This window comes from Liolophura sinensis, chromosome 13 (genome assembly GCF_032854445.1).
Source record: "Liolophura sinensis isolate JHLJ2023 chromosome 13, CUHK_Ljap_v2, whole genome shotgun sequence".
In the NCBI taxonomy this organism is placed as follows: Eukaryota; Metazoa; Mollusca; class Polyplacophora; order Chitonida; family Chitonidae; genus Liolophura; species Liolophura sinensis.
The window spans coordinates 18939749-18960903 of NC_088307.1; the positions used below are offsets into that span (position 1 = coordinate 18939749).

Here is a 21155-nt window from a genome sequence, read left to right on the forward strand (position 1 = left end):
TGAATTAGGGCCTTCAACCTCTAATTACAGTCTAATTACTAACCCTAGTTACAGTCAGCAAAAGGCTGTCTGAAAAGCTTGAGCTTTTCCATACGTAAAGACTTTGTTCTTCAATGAGCCCTTCTCAGATGTTTATTGTGAAAAGCTTGTTCTTCAATGAATTGATGTCTGTTAAGCACATGATAGCAACCTCCACTTTCAAATTTTCCCGTAAATATTGTCTGCATACTAACTTGCTTGTAAATCCTGGTGTTATGTCTCGCTGAAATTTTCATCATATAAACTTTTCCTCATCTCAACAAATGCTGGGGAGTATTAATTCTAACTGTATTTCAAAACAGATATGGTCAGACAAATCACACTTGGGATTATCAGTTCTGATAACACTGCACAAAAATTAAACTTGTGACCATGACTCAATTCTGATCCACCTTTCTAATGACAACTGGCTTGAAAAAAAACAACCTTCACACTTAGCTGTCTATCACACTTTCAAGTACAGCCCGAGTTATCAAATGTCACAAAACTGCCTGAATGCACTTCAACTTGGAAATTTCGGTCGACAAGAAATCGCGATGAAGAAGCGTACAAGGTCGTTACTGTTTTAACTTCTAAAGCCATATCGTATTTACCTTTCAGATAGTCTTAATTACTGTAGTGGGAAGTCCGGAATTCCTGATTACGAAATGTTCAGAACAACTTGGAGTATCATCCAATTACGCTGTACACATTGCTTTCCAGCTAACACATTTATTACAATAATTCAGCTAACGTGAATAGTTCTACGGGGCTATTTCTTGTCCTGCTTGAAATATTCCTCTGAGTTCGGATATTTCTCGGAGCTAAAGTCTGTGTCCGTCTGAAGACGTGTTCGAATCATGCCCTCCACTTGACCTTGGAATGCCGTTTGTAAAGCACTGTCTTCAGATGCCTCAGCCACCATGTTCTCCAGGCTGCTGATTGGCTCGACCCTCGCCGCGGCAACTGCCCTCTTCAACGCCTCAGGAATGAACTCTCCCTCTTGTGATAAATCCTCTCGAGGTTTGTCATCAGTCATCATCTTTAAAAAAACAGGCCATAGAACATGGTGAATAAAGCGAAAAGACAATACAGCAGAATAACTTGAGTTAGGGTTTTCATGATTTTTTTCTCACCACGATATGGCTGAAACATTGCCGATGTGGCATTAAGCCATAATCATTCATTCATTCATTCATGATTTTTTTACATTCTTTCCTCACAGCAAATGAACTATATTTAATGTGAAATGTAATAGTTATTCGCTGACATCAATATCTCTTTAAGCTTTATACTTAATACACATTCATTTATTTAACTGGTATGTCTCCGTGGCCGAGGTGGTTAGCACACAAACACAAAAGCAATGACCCACGAGCCTCTCACTTTGAGTTCAAGTCCTCTCCAGCTGCTGTACGTGGAAAGGTCTGCCAGCAACGTGAGGATGGTTGTGGGTTTCCTCAGGCTTTACCCGGCTTCCCCTTACCATAATGCTGGCCGCCTTCATGTATTTATTTGATTTATTTGATTGGTGTTTTACGACGTACTCAAGAATATTTCACTTATACAACAGTGGCCAGCAATATGGTGGGGGGAAACAGGGCAGAGCTCGGTGGACACCCTTGACTATCCGCAGGTTGATGGCAGACCTTCCTACATATGCCTTCATGTACATGAAATGCTCTTGATTACGGCGTAACTCCAATCAAATAAAAAAAAAAAAAAATTTTTTTAATTGGCGTATGACAGAATATTTCTGATACACGACAACACCTATACATTTGGTGAGAGGAAACCAGGCAGAGATCTGAGGAAACGCACAACAGTTTGCAAGATGTTGGCAGGCCTTCCAATACTGGAGAGGAATCCAGCATAAGCTGGACAAAAGCTTACAGCTATCGAATGTGTGCATACTTAATGACACAGATTTACATAATGGTGGATGATAATCTAACCTACTTCTGACCAATCAAACAATTCATGAGCCACAAAGCTGTACCTTTCTCCTCTTGGAGGGCAACCCATTGAGGTAGGCGTCGCTGTACGGACTCTGAGGGGCGTGTCTTCTCTGTCTCTCCACGTCAGCTGTTATGATTGGCACCCAATCCTGTGGGCAGCAAATCAGACCAGAGGTTAATGTGAATGATTGAAAAGCTCACTCCTTGGAAGTGGCAAATATGTATACAACTGTATTTGTATGGCTGTCCTTCCTTTTTAAATGAACAATAAAGGGAAGGAAAAATAATCACCAGACAACATTACTCAAATCTGTAGGTCGTCTTGAAAATATCTGACGAGAAAAGAAAGAAAAAGGAAAAAGCACAATTAAAAAACACCCCTCCAGCAAAAGCAGCTTTTTCTCAACATTTGGAAAGTTCACATACATATTTACTCAAAATCCTGAACAAATTCATGCAACATGAAAATAAAATTCACAATATTTTGAAGACTTATGAAGTATTGTTCAGGTCAGGCCGTTTACACATATGAACTTCACCGCAGAAATTACGTTCAGGTCAGGCCGTTTACACGTATGAACTTCACCGCAGAAATTACGTTCAGGTCAGGCCGTTTACACGTATGAACTTCACCGCAGAAATTACGTTCAGGTCAGGCCGTTTACACGTATGAACTTCACCGCAGAAATTACGTTCAGGTCAGGCCGTTTACACGTATGAACTTCACCGCAGAAATTACGCATAAAATCCTATGTAGATCAGATAACACCCTCTAATATCCAAAAAAATACACTGCGTCTGCAGTCAGGGTTTTATGAAGTAATTTAGATATTGAAATTTGAACCTTTGAGTTATAAATACACAATAGAATTTTTTTAATTTCGTGTTTACGAGAGAGCCGCCACTGAAAAATTCAAAAAACGAATAAAAATCATCATTCTCAAAACCACCTTCATTTGCAAAAAAACAATTACTTCACAAAAGGTTCAGTCTAAAACTAGCATGAACTGAACAAGGTCTAGAAAACTGTTTTCAAGGCATAAAAGTTTGTCACTTAAAATGAGATGACTTTTTCTTATTTATAATTGACGTGGCTATATATTATTCAGAAATGAGGGGGCCTCCTTGGCTAGTTAGCATGCCAGCACAGGCCAATGACCCTCTCATCAATGCGGTTGTTGCCAGTTTAAGTCCAGCTCATGCTGGCTTCCTTCCCGGGAGTACGTGGGAAGGTCTGTCAACAACCTGCGAATGGTTGTGGGTTTCACCCCAGGCTCTGCCCGGTTTCCTCCCACCATAATGCTTGCTGCCTTTGTAAAAGTGAAATATTCTTGAGTATGGCGTAAAACACCAATCAAAATTAAATAAGTAAACATTCAGAAATGGGAACTATTTTTGGGAGAAGAGAGTACTAACAGCTGGTACAAGATTGTGCCAGTCTTCTTGCCTCACCCCGGCGGCCGAGACGTTAGCTGTGGAACTGGCGGGGGAGGCTTCCGAGGCTCGGGTGCGTGCATTCTGGGAAGGTTGGCCGGTGGAGGAGGTCACATTGCCCTGAGCTGACGGAGGCGCTCCGGGGCAGTCTACTTCCATTGCCTGTTGTGTGAAACATAATGGTGTATTCAGTTATGGATTTGATTGATATTTATTGCTGTACTAAAGACTTTCTGCACAAATACAATGGCTATCAATGAAGAAACCTGATTGCCCTTAATAAATGACTACCTCTCCACCATGTCCGCTCCTTGTTGTGTGGCCTGACAAGTGGGTGAGAAAAAAATAGAATTTATTACAGCTGTCCAAAATGTACACTTTGGAGGCAAATAAATGTCACAAAATATTAAATGTAGTGTTGAAACTTATATTTTCCATGCTGGCTTCCTCTCCAGCCGCATGTGGAAACGTCTGCCAGCAACCTTCGGATGGTCATGGGTTTCCCCCTGGCTTTGCCCAGTTTCCTCCCACCATAATGCTAGCTGCTGTCGTATAAGTGAAATATTCTTGAGTGCGGCGTAAAACGCCAATCAAATAAATAAATAAATACATTTTCCAAGCAGGATACATCCCTTCAACATGTTTTCTTAACATCAACACACTTCAGAATCTCAGACAAACCGAGTAGCTACGTCATGGATGAAGTTTTAGGCCAAGTAAATTAATTCTGTATTGATTTCACTGGGGTTTACTGCTGTACAAGTGAACTGTAAACAAAATGATTTTTTTCTCATAAAAATATATATAAAACTATAGACCTTTCACTAAATGGTGGCAGATTCAGTCCATATTATACTTTGTAACTTCGCCAACAATGACATAATCATGCAGAAGTTCTACATATATATGCGTGACATGCCGCATACATGACATACACAACAGTGCACAGAATTTCATGTCATTGTATATGGCGTCCAGCTGAAACAATGGGATTTACCCTAGATGACCTAAAATTTCGCCCATGAAAATGCATTTTTACAGGTAAATAAATGTTACAATATATTATTTTGACGCTGAAAGTTACAATTTTGCAGCAGAATACCTAAAAACACCCTTCTAAAATCAATGGAACCCTCAGAATTTGAAAAAACTGGCCAAGTTAGTCATACACAAAACTTATGGTCATTTCGGGTACTTATAGGTTTAAAGAACAGGTCACAAATACGCAATTCTAAACCTCTGCCTACCTCAGGGCTTCTGACCACAGGTGCTGACACAGGTCTCTGGGCTGTTCTTATTGGTCCGCTGTCCTGGACTCTCTGCGTCGATGTCACAGTGGATTCGTCCCGACTGTCGACCGTTGACGACACTGGCGTGACCTCAGGTGAGTTTTCAACCACGTACTGACGTACAGAGTCTTCACTGATGTTTACCGTGTTGGAAATATTGGAAAGTTGTTGTGACGACATGCCAACCATCCACTGCTGTATCATGGGATTGATGCCAGCAGTCTCTCGACGCTTAATCAGATGAAAACTTCAGGTTAGAAAACTGGACAGAGGTTTGTGCATCAGATAGGTCTAAATTCTTGTGCATCAGATAGGTCTAAATTCTTGTGCATCAGATAGGTCTAAATTCTTGTGCATCAGATAGGTCTAAATTCTTGTGCATCAGATAGGTCTAAATTCAGTAAAGTTGTAACGGATATTCTTCTACGCACAATTTGGTCAGAACGTGTCCAGATCGTTATTTTTACGATATATCCAATTGTATATCTGCACCTAGTTTCCTCCAGCCATATTAAACCAGATCACCATCATTTGAGTGAAAAATTTTTAAGCACCATGTTAAATACCAATCAATGAATAAATTGATCAAACTGTCACCGCTGCTAAAATCACTCATTGTAAACCTTGCTGACAAAATGCTCGTCAAAATCTCACCAATCTTTCTTGAACGATTCTTTCGAAAGCAGACATTCCACCAGTCAAGCAGTATCTGCCCAAGACGATGAACTCTCCTAAGATACGACGACAACAGTCCATGAGCTCAGGGCCAAAGCTTGGGTCATCCGCTGCAAACAAAGAAAGACAGCTTTGACTCTTTTTGTCCTTTTCTATTTACAGCAAACTGTGGGTCTATCAACTGCATAGAAAACAAAGATTTTGCTAACAGTGATCAGTTTTTTTTGTTTGATTTGTTTTACTTATAGGAAATTCATATATATATCAAACTATTTAATCATATTTCCAGGTAATATTTCCAATGGTTAAGATGAAGATTACTTGCATTTTCAATTTCCTCTATTTAGAGAAATAAAAAAGAAATTCCAAAAAATATTTAAAGGTACAACCTTGCAAGTCTTACTGCACTTTTAGAGGCAACAGACCATTGTTTTTTTCTTTGTATGACTGAATGTTTGTGGTTACGAAAAGAGGATCTTTTTGTAGTAGGCTGTCGACAATGCCATTGCATTTATAGTGCTGCCTCACTGGAGCACCAAGCCATAGACACAAGACATGATGGCTGAATCAGTCTTGGTGTACTGATATCCAGCAAAACACGGGGGGGGGGGGGGGGGGGGGCCCATTTTACAAAGCGATTTCTGGCTTTAGCCTAAAATTATAACACAAATTTTCACTCTCAAATTTTGCCAGCAAATCTAGGGAATTTTGACCATTGGTTCTTCACAGTGGCAGGACAATTTCAGCAAAGTTTCAGCAGCAAGCCTCAAAAATTTCGTTTAGTGAAGACAATTGAAGTTCTGGGATTTGACCCAAAATAGTTTTGTGAAACAATTCCCAGTACCAGCACAATGCTCCAAGCATGACTGAAAGTTGTAGTCCTCAGTATGACCTGACGTGGGATTGAACCTGGTTCTCCAGCTAAGGAAGCATACACTCCAGCCCATGCAGCCTGGACTCACCTCTACTCCTCATGATCAGATGAATCAATGTCACCAGCTGCTGACGGGTGAAGTTGTTGATTGTCCCTATCACATCAATATCTGTACGGACACTAGATCCCTCCTGACAAAAGCAAAAGTCAAATCGTACTGCTTTGTTTAAAACTTGTATCCGGATTTATGTCACCTGAGCCCCGAGGTCACAAAGCAATCTCAAACTTCATTTAAAATTTCAAATAACTTTAAAACTATTATTTCTTAGGTAACATTGCTTGACAACATAAATTCTTGGTAACAAATTTCACCTAAAATAACAGAAAGCATCCTACAAAGTATAATGATTGAAATTTTGACTTCAGGCTTTTGAGATAGCTTCGTCATCCGGAGGCCTGAACTAAATGTACGCTTTCATTGTACTTCTGTTTATATTTTGTCAGATTAACAATATAATCCTTGAAAATACTGTAAATGACCACAAATTTTGTCCATGACTAACTTGTCCTTTTTTCCTGACCCTGAGAGTTCAAGTAATTTCAGAACGGTGTCTTCAGGTTTGGCTTGGAACATGGGATGATAGTCTACTCGAAAATTGTAGTTTTTCAGCACTGAAAGGAATACTGTGGGATATTTATATGCCTCCAAAAATGCACTTTTGTACGTGAAAGTTAGATCATTCAGGGTACATGTATGTGAGGCCGTTTTCTCTTTGCATTTTCTCTCCTGCTGTCCGACAAATAAAAAACAGGATTGAAATACTGAGTAATATTGAAATATTGAGTAAGATTACGGCAGTTCTGGCATGCTGAGTCTGTCAAAAAGCAGTGACTCATATTCTGAGTATGTGACCTGTTTTGAGTGTGTGACCAGCACCTCAAATCCATGGCTGCATTTTTGTGAGTCTCCTATTCTGAGTGTGTGACCTGCAACTGAAGTCCATGACTGCATTTCTGTTCTAGTGACTCCTATTCTGAGTGCATTACCTAAGTCCATGACTGCATTTCTGTTCTAGTGACTCCCATTCTGAGTGCATTACCTAAGTCCATGACTGCATTTGTGCTCTAGTGAATCATATTCTGAGTGTGTGACCAGTGACTGACCTAACCAACCTGAGCCATGGAGGCCCCCGAAAAGGTGCTATAAGACAAAGGGTTTGGTTTTAAGGAACATGAAGAAAACTATGCTGAAAAAAAAAAAGAGAGAAAAAAATATCCTTTTGAGGGATATATGTATTATATTTCTTAAAACCCCCTCTATTCTATACACAATTTCTGTCAGTGGTGGAAAATATGTGGAAATGATGTCAACAATGAACATACTGGGAACGTTGGGCCAGCTTAGTGCCCTTAATTCAGGTTCTCCCCCCAATAAAACTGTTTTGATACCGCTCTCTCTTTACCTGTGCGTTAATTAAGAAACTGATACTAATCATTGCATAAAAAGCAAACTGCAACCCAAAGGTAAACCAGAACTCACTAAAGCCTCTCTAATGGTAGGTTGGAACTCTGTCACCAGCCTATCCACAGACTCGTTGACGTTCCTGGCAGAGTATTCTGCCCCTTGAAGTACCCTGTCGCGTATAAACTCCCTCAGAGGGCCCCTGAGACGAGTCAAAGGCTGGGGCTGTCCGTAAAACACAGTAATCAGGTCGGGGAATGTCATGTGACGTGCCAGACACATGAAAATGTCATTCAAAAATCCTGGAGGAAAAAACAAACAAAAAAATGCTGTAATGTCAGTTGACTCTGTATCCCTTTAATCAAAAAACACTTTTACCTATCAATTAAACCAAAAAATCATTACTAACTGATTACCAATTACCATATCAACACATTGGTCCTGCATGTATATTACAACCATGAAAGTGAAACTGATTTACTGACATTTTCAGTATCCTTTTCTTTTCTTTCTTTCTTCAGTTAAATGTGTTTATAAATAGAAAAGGTCAAATAAATGCCACTCCAAGTAAGAACATGGCTGAGAGGTTTTCCTACCTTCTCCAGGTAAGATATTATGGTTTTGCCCAATCCTGTTGACAAAGTCTGCGATGCTGTCCTGGGGGTTGCTGGCCCATAGCCGATCTCGTCACATAATCCCCAATCCCTGACACAAGGTCAGTGAAGACCTCATCTGTGAGCGAGGCTCCAGGGTTGGACCCGGAGCTTGTCCCAGACCTGGGCGCGGAGCTTGAGTTAGAACTGCCTGCCATGGGGCCCCCTCCTTGACTTTGCTGTGAAAGGTGAAGGAACAAAAAAAAAACAAGGATCATTATTAGCTCACAATAATCATATGATCCCACCACCATTTTGTTAAGGTTTGGGTGACAGGTCCTAATCTAGATTAAAGTCAGATACCTAGATGCCACTCTTCTGATACAAAGAAAGAGTCCTTTCTGGTAATAAAAGTAGCCTTTTTAACAGTCAAAAATGCTACTCTTAACTAAAAGAAAAATGAGTGCTTGCCCTTGATCACCAAGTGAATTCCTTGAGTTTTCATCTTTATCACAGAAGACAGTGCAGACCTTCAGTAGTTAGTCACAAATTTCAGCACATCAAACAAATCGGATTTCAAGACTTGAGTCTGGGAAAAATACCTTTAATCCATTTCATTTTACTGTTAAAGACATTTGTAGCCTTGGTAGCTACAATCAGATTGCCCTTTGATCCCAGGTCTGGAAAGGATTTGATAAGTACACACATGCATGCTCCAAAACAAAATTAAAGGTGTTGAAACACCATGCTTTCTTGTACACTATTTGGGACCTGGACTTTTGTTTACATCACAGTTACTTGATGTCATACCTTTAATTTTGACCGATCTAATCTGGTTTCAAAGCTTTATGAAAAAAAGTAAATATGTCTAATAGGAACAACTGCTAGGGCTTTCCACAAATTAAATAATTTTCCAGTTTATTTGTATTTTTATTAAAGAAGATTCATACTGCCCGTAAAACACAAATTTTAATTGGTGTGCCCCTACCAATTTTTGGTAAGTCACTCGCAAACTTTCCCACTTGTGTGAAATTCTCTGTTTTCTTACCGCTCCCTGCTGCATGACACCTCGTAGCATCTGCGCCATGTCATTCTGCCATGTAGCTCCACTTCCTTGGCCAGACGGCATACCCGCAAACAGTCCTGCGAAGGCGTTGGCAGGTATCGGCCCAGGCTGGGCAGGAGTCGTTGTTGTGTTGGCCCCACTAGACGGCGCTGTACTGTTACCATCACTGGATGTGGCTGAGGTACTACTCGTTGGTCCAGCTTGCGGATTGCCTACCGGTTGAATGAACACAAAAATATCAACAAGCACGGTGGAAGTATTGCTTTTACTATACATCTCATCCACCCGTTTGATTGACTGATTGACTTAGTTGATTGGTGTTTTATGCTGTTGGTAGTTAAGTATATTTCACTTTATATGATGGTGGCCAGCATTATGGTGGACTCAGTTGGTTATCGCGCTAGCGCAGCGTAATGACCCAGGAGTCTCTCACCAATGTGGTTGCTGTGAGTTCAAGACTAGCTCATGCTGGCTTCCTCTCCAGCTGTACGTGGCAAGGTCTGTCAGCAACCTGCGGATGGTCGTGGGTTTCCCCCGGGCTCTGCCCTGTTTCCACCCACCATAATGCTGACCGCCGTCGTATAAGTGAAATTTTCTCGAGTACGGCGTAAAACACCGATCAAATAAATAATAAATAAATTATGGTGGAAGGAAACCAGCTAGCTCTTTGAGACATCAGAATAAAACAGCTGTGTCAAAGTCCAAGTCCAGAACAAACAAGGCCTGAATTTTCTTGAAATTAGATACAATGGCCCATATTGTCAACTTTATTTGTAATTCACCGAAGTGGATTTATTTATTGCTGGAGAGGAAGCCAGCATGAGCTGGTCTTCACTGGTGAGAGGCTTCTGCGTCACTACGCTGCGCTAGCGCGCTAACCGACTGAGCCACGGAGGCCCCCACACCAAAGTGGAGAGGAGTACCAAGACTTAGTTCATTTCAATGACTCCTCGTGAAAAAAAAACCTGGCAAACCTATAGCCCTCCTCTGCCCAACCCCTTGCTACCGCTTGGGGACCAATAAGACCAATAAGGAAGCAGTAAGAGCAGAGAGTCTGGACTTTCGCTTTGCTCCACAGACGGCAAATAATCTCTCCTTATCTGTATCCTGCAGTTCTGAAAAATCCTTCAGGCTAAATGCCATTTGCTTCTTTAATGCACTTGTGGCTAAAATATGCACTAAATTTCAAGATGAAGCTTTCTACATTTATTTGCTCCCCTCACCAACACCCTCTCCCCAGGACCCAATATTTCGCGAGCGCTATGGGTTGTAGAGAAATATTTGGCCGAGAAGCTTGCATCTTTCATCATTTTCATAATAATTGTATGCATAAATTCCACTTTAAAATGTGCTTCAGTGGTTGCAAAGGTTGAAGAGTTACAGTAACTTATAACCTTAGATACTCACCTGGAGCCTGCACTGATTGGCCGATCAAACCCTGTACCAAATTTGTCACAACATCCGCTAATGAGGAATCGGGTGACTGAGAAGCAGAAAGTAGGTATACATGTACTAACACTTTGAACACAGTCACAAAGATTCTTGTCAAAAAGACAATTAGCCTAAAATGAATTTTTAGAGGCTATTAAATGCTGCTAAATATTACTTTCAGTGCTGAAATTTACAATTTTCCAGTAGAATATCTGCCAATGTTCCAAGCACACCTCAAAACACCTTTCTAAAATCAATAAAGCTCTCAGAATCACGAAAATGGGCAAGTCAGTCATGGATGAAATTTATGGTCATTTAGGGTATACAATGGTGGATGATATCGGGGTCGACTCCCAACTTTTTGGCACATTATACTGTATTCAAAGTCAACTTTACTCTCTTTGACAAAAATTTTCACACCGATAACCATTTTGCCAAATTCTGAGTTCTGTGCATTAGAAGTTGTTTTGAGTAAGTTCCAGCACTAAAAGTAATATTTTATGACATTTACTAGTCTCTAGAAATTGATTTTTCAATGGTTTTTTTTTTTTTGAAGGGCAATTATGATGTTCGAGACAGAACAGTAGCTCCAATAGGCTTGTTATGAATTACCTCCCTTGTTCTAAGACAATGACTATGATGTAACATGAGGCTGGTTTCGAGGTGTAAAACTACAAGAAGTGGGGACCTCACTTATTACAGCATGCAGTATGTGGATTCGTATTTTCTAGGCAACATAATTTGAAAAAAAACATGATATCAGCCTTTGGGAGTTGCAGAAATGTCGAGAGATTTTGAATGAAGTCCATGTTCTTCAGCAGTTCACCAAACATGTTCATAGTATTCAGTTAGAGCCAGGATTTTAAAATTACATCCGAATGAATTAAAACATACATAAAGTTTATTCTGAGCCTTCCAGATTACAAAATTAGTATGTCTGAAAGCTAGATATTCAACTAGCTTACGCTGTTTAAAAAACTTGCCATTAGTCACTTTCTGAGGTCCCACCTAACCACAGCCTTCTCCTAAAAATGCACCTTTTAAACGGGAGAGTGACCTCAAGAGAGGTAATTCAGTGCGAGTCTATTCTGCACCAGTACCTTACCTGTCTTCCTTGCGCTGCCTCGTTAGCCAAGCTCTGGTTAAGAAGAAAGTGTCGGGAGTGACATGGTAAGTAAGGGTCCACGGGGCGCCCTAGCCCAGGCATCCCACCACCAGGTATCATAAAGGAAGCTGGGTGCAGGCCGTGGAAAGCTTGTCCTGTCTGCCCAGCAGGGAAGCGAATACTGGTAGGTCCTTGAGGCCTCGGGATGCTGCCGTTGCCTATTCGCACCCCAGGGGGCACAAACGCTCCGAAGGACCCGGCCAGAGAGACGGGAACAGATCCTGTCCCTGCAGCTGTAGTTGAAGATGCAGTTGTTGTAGCTTGACCTGCGGTTGTTATCCTTGCCCCTGGTGTGGATGTTGTGGCTCCCCCTGGTGTGGATGTTGTGGCTCCCCCTGGTGTGGATGTTGTAACTCCCTCTAGTGTGGATGTTGTAGCTCCCCCTGGTGTGGATGTTGCCTGTGTACCAATGGTTGTGGTCATTGTGTGTCCAGGAATGCCGATCACTGGCCTACCACCTTAAATGATAAGTTCTTACAATGATTTGGGAATGTGAATTTATTTCACAATCAAAAGTATATGAAAGTTTCTACATTCTTAGTCTTAAAAAAAACACATTTATGGACAGTCTTAGAGATCGGAATAGGAAAAGAAAATAATATTTCAGACATGACGTAATATTTAAGGCAACACACTCTGATATAATAACATTTCAATTATGTCAAAATGAATGTACATGAATAGACCTAGGTTGAAATTTATAGACACTTTAATGTCTTTCTAATCACCAAAATTTATGCTTTGCTTTGTTTGCCAACATCTAGGGTTCACAAAAGTTGTGATTTAGGGACAGAATTTTTTTTTTTAGAAAATATGCTGTAACAAAGACCAGGTGAACACGCATAAAAAACTGATAAAAATAGGGCATGTCTCCAATTGAATTAGTTTATTACGAGTAATTTAAACTCGTTTGTTTCACATAAATTTTCGATTTCAGCTATGTATTTCAGCTGTTAAAGCTGTTCTAAATGTAAGACATTTTGTCTTTTGAGTGAGTCATCCACCTTACAAGGTCACTTTGGTGAAGTTTGTGCATCAAATTTTAAATACTGTATTTCACCTGAAGTTTAGCATTTCTCCAGTGCCACATTTTGCTTGATTTTGACTGATCCATCATTCAATTAAATGTTTTTGGCAAAGTTTGATTATTTTCTTATCAGAAAAACTTAAAGTGCCAGCATCAAAAGAATCATGTTACAGCCTTTAATGCACTTCTTCAACCTTTTCGTAGGCTTGCACAGTTTTTATTCAAGCATATTCTTAAGGTTTCATTCTGTGTACTCCCACCAATGCGGTCGCTGTGAGTTCAAGACCAGCTCATGCTGGTTTCCTCTCCAGCCGTAAGTGGGAAGGTCTTCCAGCAACCTGCAGATGGTCGTGGGTTTCCCCCGGGTTCTGCCCGGTTTCCACCCACCATAATGCTGACCACTGTCGTATAAGTGAAAAATCCTTGAGAACGGCGTAAAAAACCAATCAAATAAATAAATAAATAAATCATTCTGATAAAAATTCTGGTAAACTGATACAATTATACTTTCGGTGAAGCCCTGAAATTGGTCAACTCAACCACAATAGAATTGTCCCCAAAATCAAATTAAAAAAACTGTCAAAATTGCATTGACAGTGAACCGAAGTTAATGCATCTGAGAGTGCATTTTCATAGGCCAAACTTTAGGCCAAACTATTGCATTATTGCTTACCAGTCATCTCCTGTGGCACGAACTGTGTCATCATCTGCATTAAGTTCTGCATGAAGTTAGGGCCCAGATCCATCACATGAGCCTCAGTGCCCAGTGGTATATTGATTGTCCTAGGTGGTGCTTGTGTGCTGCTGGAGCTGGAATTACCTGTTGTTGTTGTTGTTGTTGCTGATGCTGTTGTAGCTGCAGTGGATGGTGAAGCTGTTGTTGAACCTTAAAGCAAAATGCAAAATCCATTTCATGAATAAAAGAAGAACTCCTGATCAAAAAGATATCAGTAAACAAGATACTTTTTTTTGTTGTTTAAGCTTTATCTCTTAGCAAAGTACTTTCACCAGAAATATGTTACATAGTATTTTTGCGAAGTGAGTGCTAGACCTTGCTTTAAATAGTCTAAACACCTGGCACGGGTTTGATGAACGAGCAGACCAGATTATCTATTTTAACAGTCATAAAGGATATTTATCTATTTAAACAGGAAATAAATTCTGCATGTCCAGACATTTCAAAATCAAATGCAGCTTTTTAATTTGAGAAATATTTCAGTAGCCTAATTTGGGCTAAATAAATATTTTCAGAAATTAAAGAAGAAAACTTTAATAATGCCTTATATTACCAGTTTACAGCATCAAAATTACTTACAAGTCTTTGGAATGTCATTGCATAGGTATATAAAATATATAATTTTTTGAAACATTAATTTACGTTTACTGGGCAATGTTCCCCATCATTTGGGCTTCTTTAGGGTATGCTGTTATTTGGGCACCTGTGATCATTATCTAAATGTCTTTTTTTTTTTCCTGAATCTAGGACGACTGTTTGATTGATCGGCTGTTGCAAGATGTCACCTCAAGAGATTTGACTTACACAATAGTGATCAGTGTTATGGGTGGAGGGGACCAGAGTAACCAGGGTAAACCCCCAACATTTGGCATGTCACTGACAGACTTTCCCACGTGTGACTTGCACGCCATATTCGTGGAAGATAACTGGTCTACAATAAATTTCTTTTATTTATTTCACTGGTGTTTTACGCCTTTCTCAAGAAAATTTCACATACACGACGGCCGCCAGCCTTAAGTGAGAGGAAACCAGGCAGAGCCAGGAAAAGTCTACAATGAATGTATATATCATCTCTAGTGTCACCAAGACCACCGTGAACAAGGATAGCGAGGAAATATATAAATAGCCTAGGAACTGCACCTGCAATTGTGCCTTATTGTTAGAAGCAATACCACTCCAAAAAGATATTCATCTGTTATCTAGTGCTACTTCACTGAGACGACTTACCAAATTAAGCCACCCCGCCTGAGCCATTATACTGATACTGGTGAACTAGTTGTTGCACCATCCCCTTCATGCTGAACGCCAAGCGAGGAAGTTACAACATCCTCTTTTTTAAGGTCTTAGGTGTGATCCGACCCAGGATTGAGCCTGGATCTACCGCTCCCGCTGCGGACGCTCTACCAACTGTGCTATCGAGGACAGTGGAGGAAAAAGAAAGCTAAGTTACGTGAAAAATATGTCCAAATTTTTACTGATGAGTTTACCTGTCTGGGGTGTTGCATTTGTGGAACCTCCGGTACTCGAAGGATCCACGGTTGACGTGACAACTTGAGCTGATATGCTGTTAATCGTCACCGAGTCCGGGCCCACTTCCATGAAGACGTATGGACTGGATGTGGCTGCAGTTTGACTGTTGCCAGGGAGATGGGAGCGGCCGTGTGAATGGGTGTGACTATGGGTGTGACCATGACCTGTTGGTATACTGGTTGTCTGAAACATCAAAAGTTAGTCCAGATCAAAGTATATTTTAATTACAGAGGACTTTCCATCTGTAACATCACAGGCCACAATATATTCCAATTTCTGTTTACAAAGTAAGGTTACTTACTTGCTTGGTGTTTTACAATGTACTCAACAATATTTCACTTATTTGACAGCGGCTAGCATAATGTTGGGAGAAAACCAGCAAGTACCAGGAGGAACAAAGTAAGGTAACACAAGGCATTCAAACAATCCCATCAATTCGCCGGCTATAGCAGCCAACTAAATAATGGAATCAAAATAAAGAAAGAAATTGTAAATTGTTGCAGTGGTAAAGACATCATTGTGGAACCCTACAAATGTGAAAATGTTTCATGCACTGTTAGATGAATTCAATGACACGACAGCAGCATGGTTTTCGTATGACAGAGACCTGGGTACAGGATACAGTCCAGCACACAGTCTTGGAGTTTTCAACCCTGCGTAAGGTTAAAGCACAAAGAAGCCGGGAATAGCTTTGAATCACTTGGCCACTCAGGATATCCTTGCTCATTAATCTTTATTACCTCTGCCAAAAGCGATTAAACTTGTGCCAGTGTAGGTCTGTCTGTCCATCAGCAAATTAACCATGGGTGGAAATATGCATAAGCATATTAAATTTCTTCAGGGCAAATGGTTTTAGCTGATGTGGTTGCACATGAACATATGACATTTTTTTTTAATGGTTGCCGCTGGGGCAAGTGGTCAACAAAATTTTATTTTGAGCCCTGAGTACACAAATGGTGATACATGGATTTTAACGAAATTTATTTATTTATTTATTTATTTATATGATTGGTGTTTTACGCCATACTCAAGAACATTTCACTTATATGATGGCGGCCAGGATTATGGTGTGTGGAAACCAGGCACAGCCTGGGGGAAACCCACGACCATCCACAGGTTGCTGCCAGACCTTCCCACATATGGCTGAAGAGGAAGCCAGCATGAGCTGAACTTGAACTGACAGCGACTCCATTGGTGGGAGATTCCTGGGCCATTACGCTGTGCTAACGCGCTAACCAACTGAGCCACGGAGGCCCCTACGAAATTTAAGCCCAGGGCCAAGCCTCTGGATCCTTAAATATTTAATATTTAAAACAATCCTTCAACATAATTGTCAGAGAGGTCAAAGAATCAGGTCATTTATCCGTTCTGCCTGTAGTTCAGGAAGTTGTAAAGAGGAATTGTGGCAGAGGTTTGCACTCTCCGAGAGCATTACAGTTTCAGCACGTTCCCATTTTGCCAAACATGATAACACGTAGTTATTTTTAAAGCCATATGACTCTCCATAAAATCTGACCTGCGTAGGCTGTGTTTGTGAGCTAGTAGTGCCTGCAGCTGATGCTGTAGTGGGCGTCGGCCTGTTTCCAGGGGTGGAGCCTGTAGCCGTCGTGGTAGTGCTTTGGCCTGCTCGTCTCGGAAAGTGTGGGCTGCTTATGTTAATCTGAGCTTGTACCGGTATGGCTTGCTGAATAATGGCCGCTGGTTGGCCAATGGGGGCAGAAGGCGGAGCTCTGAGGACTCTGGGCGGAGCCTGTCCCATGTCAATCATGAGGTCACTGACGCTATGGTTACAATGGCTGATGTAATGAAGCACCTCTGACACCATATTACATGTCCTCTGAGCATCAGTCCTCTCGTCACGCTTCAACAACAACAATAACAAAAGTCAAAAATCAGACTTTAATGCTCAGTAAAGGTGAAGAAACAAAACATTTTCATTTCTTTATTTAATTGTAGATTAACACCACACTGTTACTGTGCTCTACATGAGTGCAAACCCTGATCTCAAAACAAATTGTTTTTCATGTATGAGGCATTTTTTTCTATTTTTAACAACCCCTTTGTTTTATGCATACTTTCTGTTCACTGGTTGGAAATATTCAGAAATGACGTCATTGATACATACACTGGATACATGGTACCAGCCCAGTGCCCATATTTCGGGCTCTCTGCCCAGCAAAGTTGTTTTGATAGCTATCATCGCTGATGTTACCATAGCAGGCTACTTAATATCAGGATTCCTCTCAGGGAAGGTTAGCCAGCAGACTGCGGATGGTCATGGGTTTCCCCAGGGCTCTGCCTGGCTTCATCACACTATAATGCTGGCCGCCGTTGTGTAAGTGAAATAATATCAGGATTGACCATTGGGGCTTTAGGAAAAAAATAGTTTAAAACTATTTTTACACTCAGAGAAGACCACTTTTATGTTTTATATGTTAGGCCAAATGATATAATACAAATATATAGAAATAATAGCCAAAATGTGTACCCTTTGAATGATATTCATGCTAATGGGTGAAAAACAAAACACCATGTCATATAGGAAAATCACCAACTTGTCATCCGAGACAATTCAGATGTACTGAATCTAAAAAAAGCTTACATTTTCATCAGTAAATGTTTGATTTTCTCGTAGAATCGTCTGGAATCTTTCTAAGTGAGGGTGGAGTCGCTGATTGATGGATGACATCTCATCCAAAATGTCTGCCAAAGCCGTAGCTGGTGGGTGACTACAAAAAGCAAGATTTATTTGTTTAACAACATCCATGTACACTGTACTCACAATCCTCTCTGGTTGTACGTGGGAAGGTCTTCTACCAACCTGCAGATGGTCCTGGGTTTTCCAAGGGCTCTGCTTGCTTTCCTCTCACCTTAATGCTGGCCCCCCGTCGTAAATGTGAAATATTCTTAATAAGACGTAAAACATCGATCAAATGAATAAATAAATAAATAACTGCACTCACAAAATTTTCAGCTATGTATGCATGATGGCAAACAGTTTTAATGTGAGCGGAAACCCAAATGCCTAGTGTAAAATTGTCCTAGTGTAAAACTACTGACATTCAGTAAATTACCAAGTAGCTTTTGAACATAACACGCCTGACGCACAATTACTGTTCACTTCTTACTGACACCATGGCGCCAGCAGAATGGGAGAAGAGGAATCTCTAAATTCCCGATCTAATTCTTGGAATGAACCCACACTTATTTATTTCTTCACCCATGTTCTGCTACAATTAGGAGATGGTGACCTTGTGCAAACACAAGATGAACTTGGTCTTTCGCAAAAGAAATTGAAAGAAAAAACATTTTGCTAGCATATGAATTTGCACAAGATTTTAAAATTCAAAAATATACCTTGCTTCAGGATTTCTTCTAGCTCCACTTGTTGACTGACTTGTTCCATTTGAATTTCCAGCTGTGGCCTCTGATTGGCTACTGGTACCTGTTGCTGCTGTTGTTGTTGTTGTTGTTTGAGTTGGGGCTGTTGATTGGCTGTTTTGCTGACCAGTTGCTGAGGAGTCTGAACTTGGGAAATTGCCATTGCTGGTATCCATGGGAGACTGGGCGTCAGTCTCCGAGTTGTTAGCAACTTCTGGTGGACTCTAGGGTATGACAAAGCATCATGGATGAAAATTAATATGACAAAAAAAAAAAAAATGCAACAACAGCGTTCTTCACTGAAGATGTATCCGCTCATCTTCTTTGCAAATAAAAAGAGAAGGCTTTATCTTTATTTAAGTATTATTTTTTAATTATTTCTTTATTTGATTAGTGTTTCATGTCATTCTCATGAATATTTCACTTATAATACGGCGGCCAACAATATGGTGGGAGAAAACCAGACAGGGCCTTGACGGAAACCCACAACCATCAGCATGTTGCTAACACACCTTCCCATGTATCACTGGAGAGAAAGCCAGCATAAGATGGACTTAAACTGAAAGCAACTGCACTGGCTAAAGGCTCTCGAGTCACCACTTTGTTTTCAAGACTATACCTAAGGCAAGAATTTTATCTTTTCTGTGAATCTCACATATTTTATCTACCCATATGATGCAACAAGAGGTACAAAATCTGTCATTTCCTTTGTTTTAGCCTGACTAGGGCAGAATTAAGATTTTTATATTTTGTATTTAATGATATACTTTTTTGGACGTCCTAAACATTTTGTCATCCAATTTGCTAGAAGTACTGATTTTGAGAGAAAAAAAAAAATGGAAAAATTTTCCACAATAAAACAAGGATCCAGAGTAGTTATTGGTAAATCCATGCCGCCATCGAAGTATCATGCTGAAGACACCGGACATGTCACCCCATCCAGTAACATTATACTGACACACGGCCAACCAGTCCTGTTTCCTTGCTCTAACCTCCTAGTGATGAGCTCCAAGGGAGGCAGCAACAAGTACCATTTTAAAGTCTTTGGTATGACCAACCCGACTTTGAAGGAGAGACGCCCTAAACATTAGGCCACTGAAGCTATCGAACATACTGCACACAGAGGTTATGCAAACAAACAAAAAAAAAAACAATAAAAAAAAAAAAAGAAAAAAAACCAAGCATGAAACAATATGTTACTCTTGAATTTTCATAATAAATTCCTTGATTACCTTGCTTTTACCTTGCAGAAACAAGTACTCATTTAGAAATCTTAATTTGGCCACAGTGTTTCGTTGCAAACTGACATGAAACAGTTACCAATTTTATTTTTCGAATTGTTGGAGTTCTTCCAAGTAATCTGACTGACCATAAACATCGGTCAAAATACTACATGATCAGTGAATTAGAAAATCTGATATCTGCTTTCGTCACCATTTTGCCCATCACAAGAACATTTTTGAACGGAAACAGGTCTTGGAGGATGTGGTTATTATTGAGCTGTTTATAAGCAACTGACATCTCACCTCTAATCTGTCCAGAGTTTCCTTGGCTTTCTTCAACATGCGCTTAGCGTTGTTGATTCTCTGACTTGATTCGCTGACCACAACAGGGACAGGAATTTGACCCAAGTTAATGTGAACTGCCGAAGATCCGTCAGGCTGAAAATACAACCATGTCATAAATTTGATTTGATTTATTTGATTGGTATTTTACGCCGTACTCACGAATATTTCACTTATACAACGGCGGCCGGCATTATGGTGGTCGGAAACTGGGCAGAGCCCGGAGGAAACCCACGACCGACCGCAGGTTGCTGAAGACCTTCCCACATACAGCTGGAGAGGAAGCCAGCATGAGCTGGACTCACCGCAACTTCATTGGTGAGAGGCTCCTGGGTCATTACGCTAGCACGCTAACCAACTGAGCCACGGAGGCGCCGTTTGCTCCCATCATAATGCTGGCTGCATTCATACTGTTGTAAAACATCAATCAAATATTATACAGGAAATGTATAAAGACAAAACTGGTATAAAGGTTTGTTAAAGCCGTACTTGATTTTTAATGCTCTTTGGCATTAAACAACAATCAGTCTATCAGTCAGTCAGTCTTACAGATTGAAACAACCAGTCCCTGGTCTTCTTGTAACCTACCCTAAATAACCTAAAATTTCGTCCAAAACTAAGCTGCTCATTTTCCCAGATTCTGGGAGTTCTATTGATTATAGTAAGGTGCTTTGACAGATGTTTGGAAGGTAGGATACTATCCTACTGGGAAAATGTCAATTTCAGCACAAGAAGTAATATCTTGACATTTATGACATTTATTTGCCTGCAAAAATGCTCTTTTCTGGTTGAATTTTTAGGTCACTTAAGGTAAATGCACTTTGAGGGCCAGGGAGGCCATAACATGCTAGTATAGATGTCAACACTTTTGTTTTTCCTACAAGAAATAAATCAACCATCACACAAGGCTCCTGGCCCAGAAACGTAAATGAGTAAGTCAGAATCATGCAA

The 21155-nt window shown here is 40.4% G+C and overlaps 1 protein-coding gene across 1 annotated transcript in view; it reads right to left on the reverse strand.

The window, feature by feature from the left end:
* Positions 1–263: 263 nt before the first annotated feature.
* Positions 264–21155, reverse strand: part of LOC135480262 (large proline-rich protein BAG6-like) — a 29261-nt gene continuing 8369 nt past the window's right edge. Inside the window, 18 exon segments of the mRNA XM_064760051.1 lie at positions 264–1060; positions 2018–2125; positions 3393–3572; positions 4658–4930; positions 5354–5484; positions 6337–6439; positions 7789–8012; positions 8307–8362; positions 8364–8542; positions 9352–9581; positions 10777–10852; positions 11906–12423; positions 13666–13878; positions 15216–15441; positions 16775–17119; positions 17861–17987; positions 18616–18863; positions 20166–20300. Of these exon segments, the coding sequence (XP_064616121.1) occupies positions 791–1060; positions 2018–2125; positions 3393–3572; positions 4658–4930; positions 5354–5484; positions 6337–6439; positions 7789–8012; positions 8307–8362; positions 8364–8542; positions 9352–9581; positions 10777–10852; positions 11906–12423; positions 13666–13878; positions 15216–15441; positions 16775–17119; positions 17861–17987; positions 18616–18863; positions 20166–20300 (3642 nt within the window). The 3' untranslated portion in view covers positions 264–790.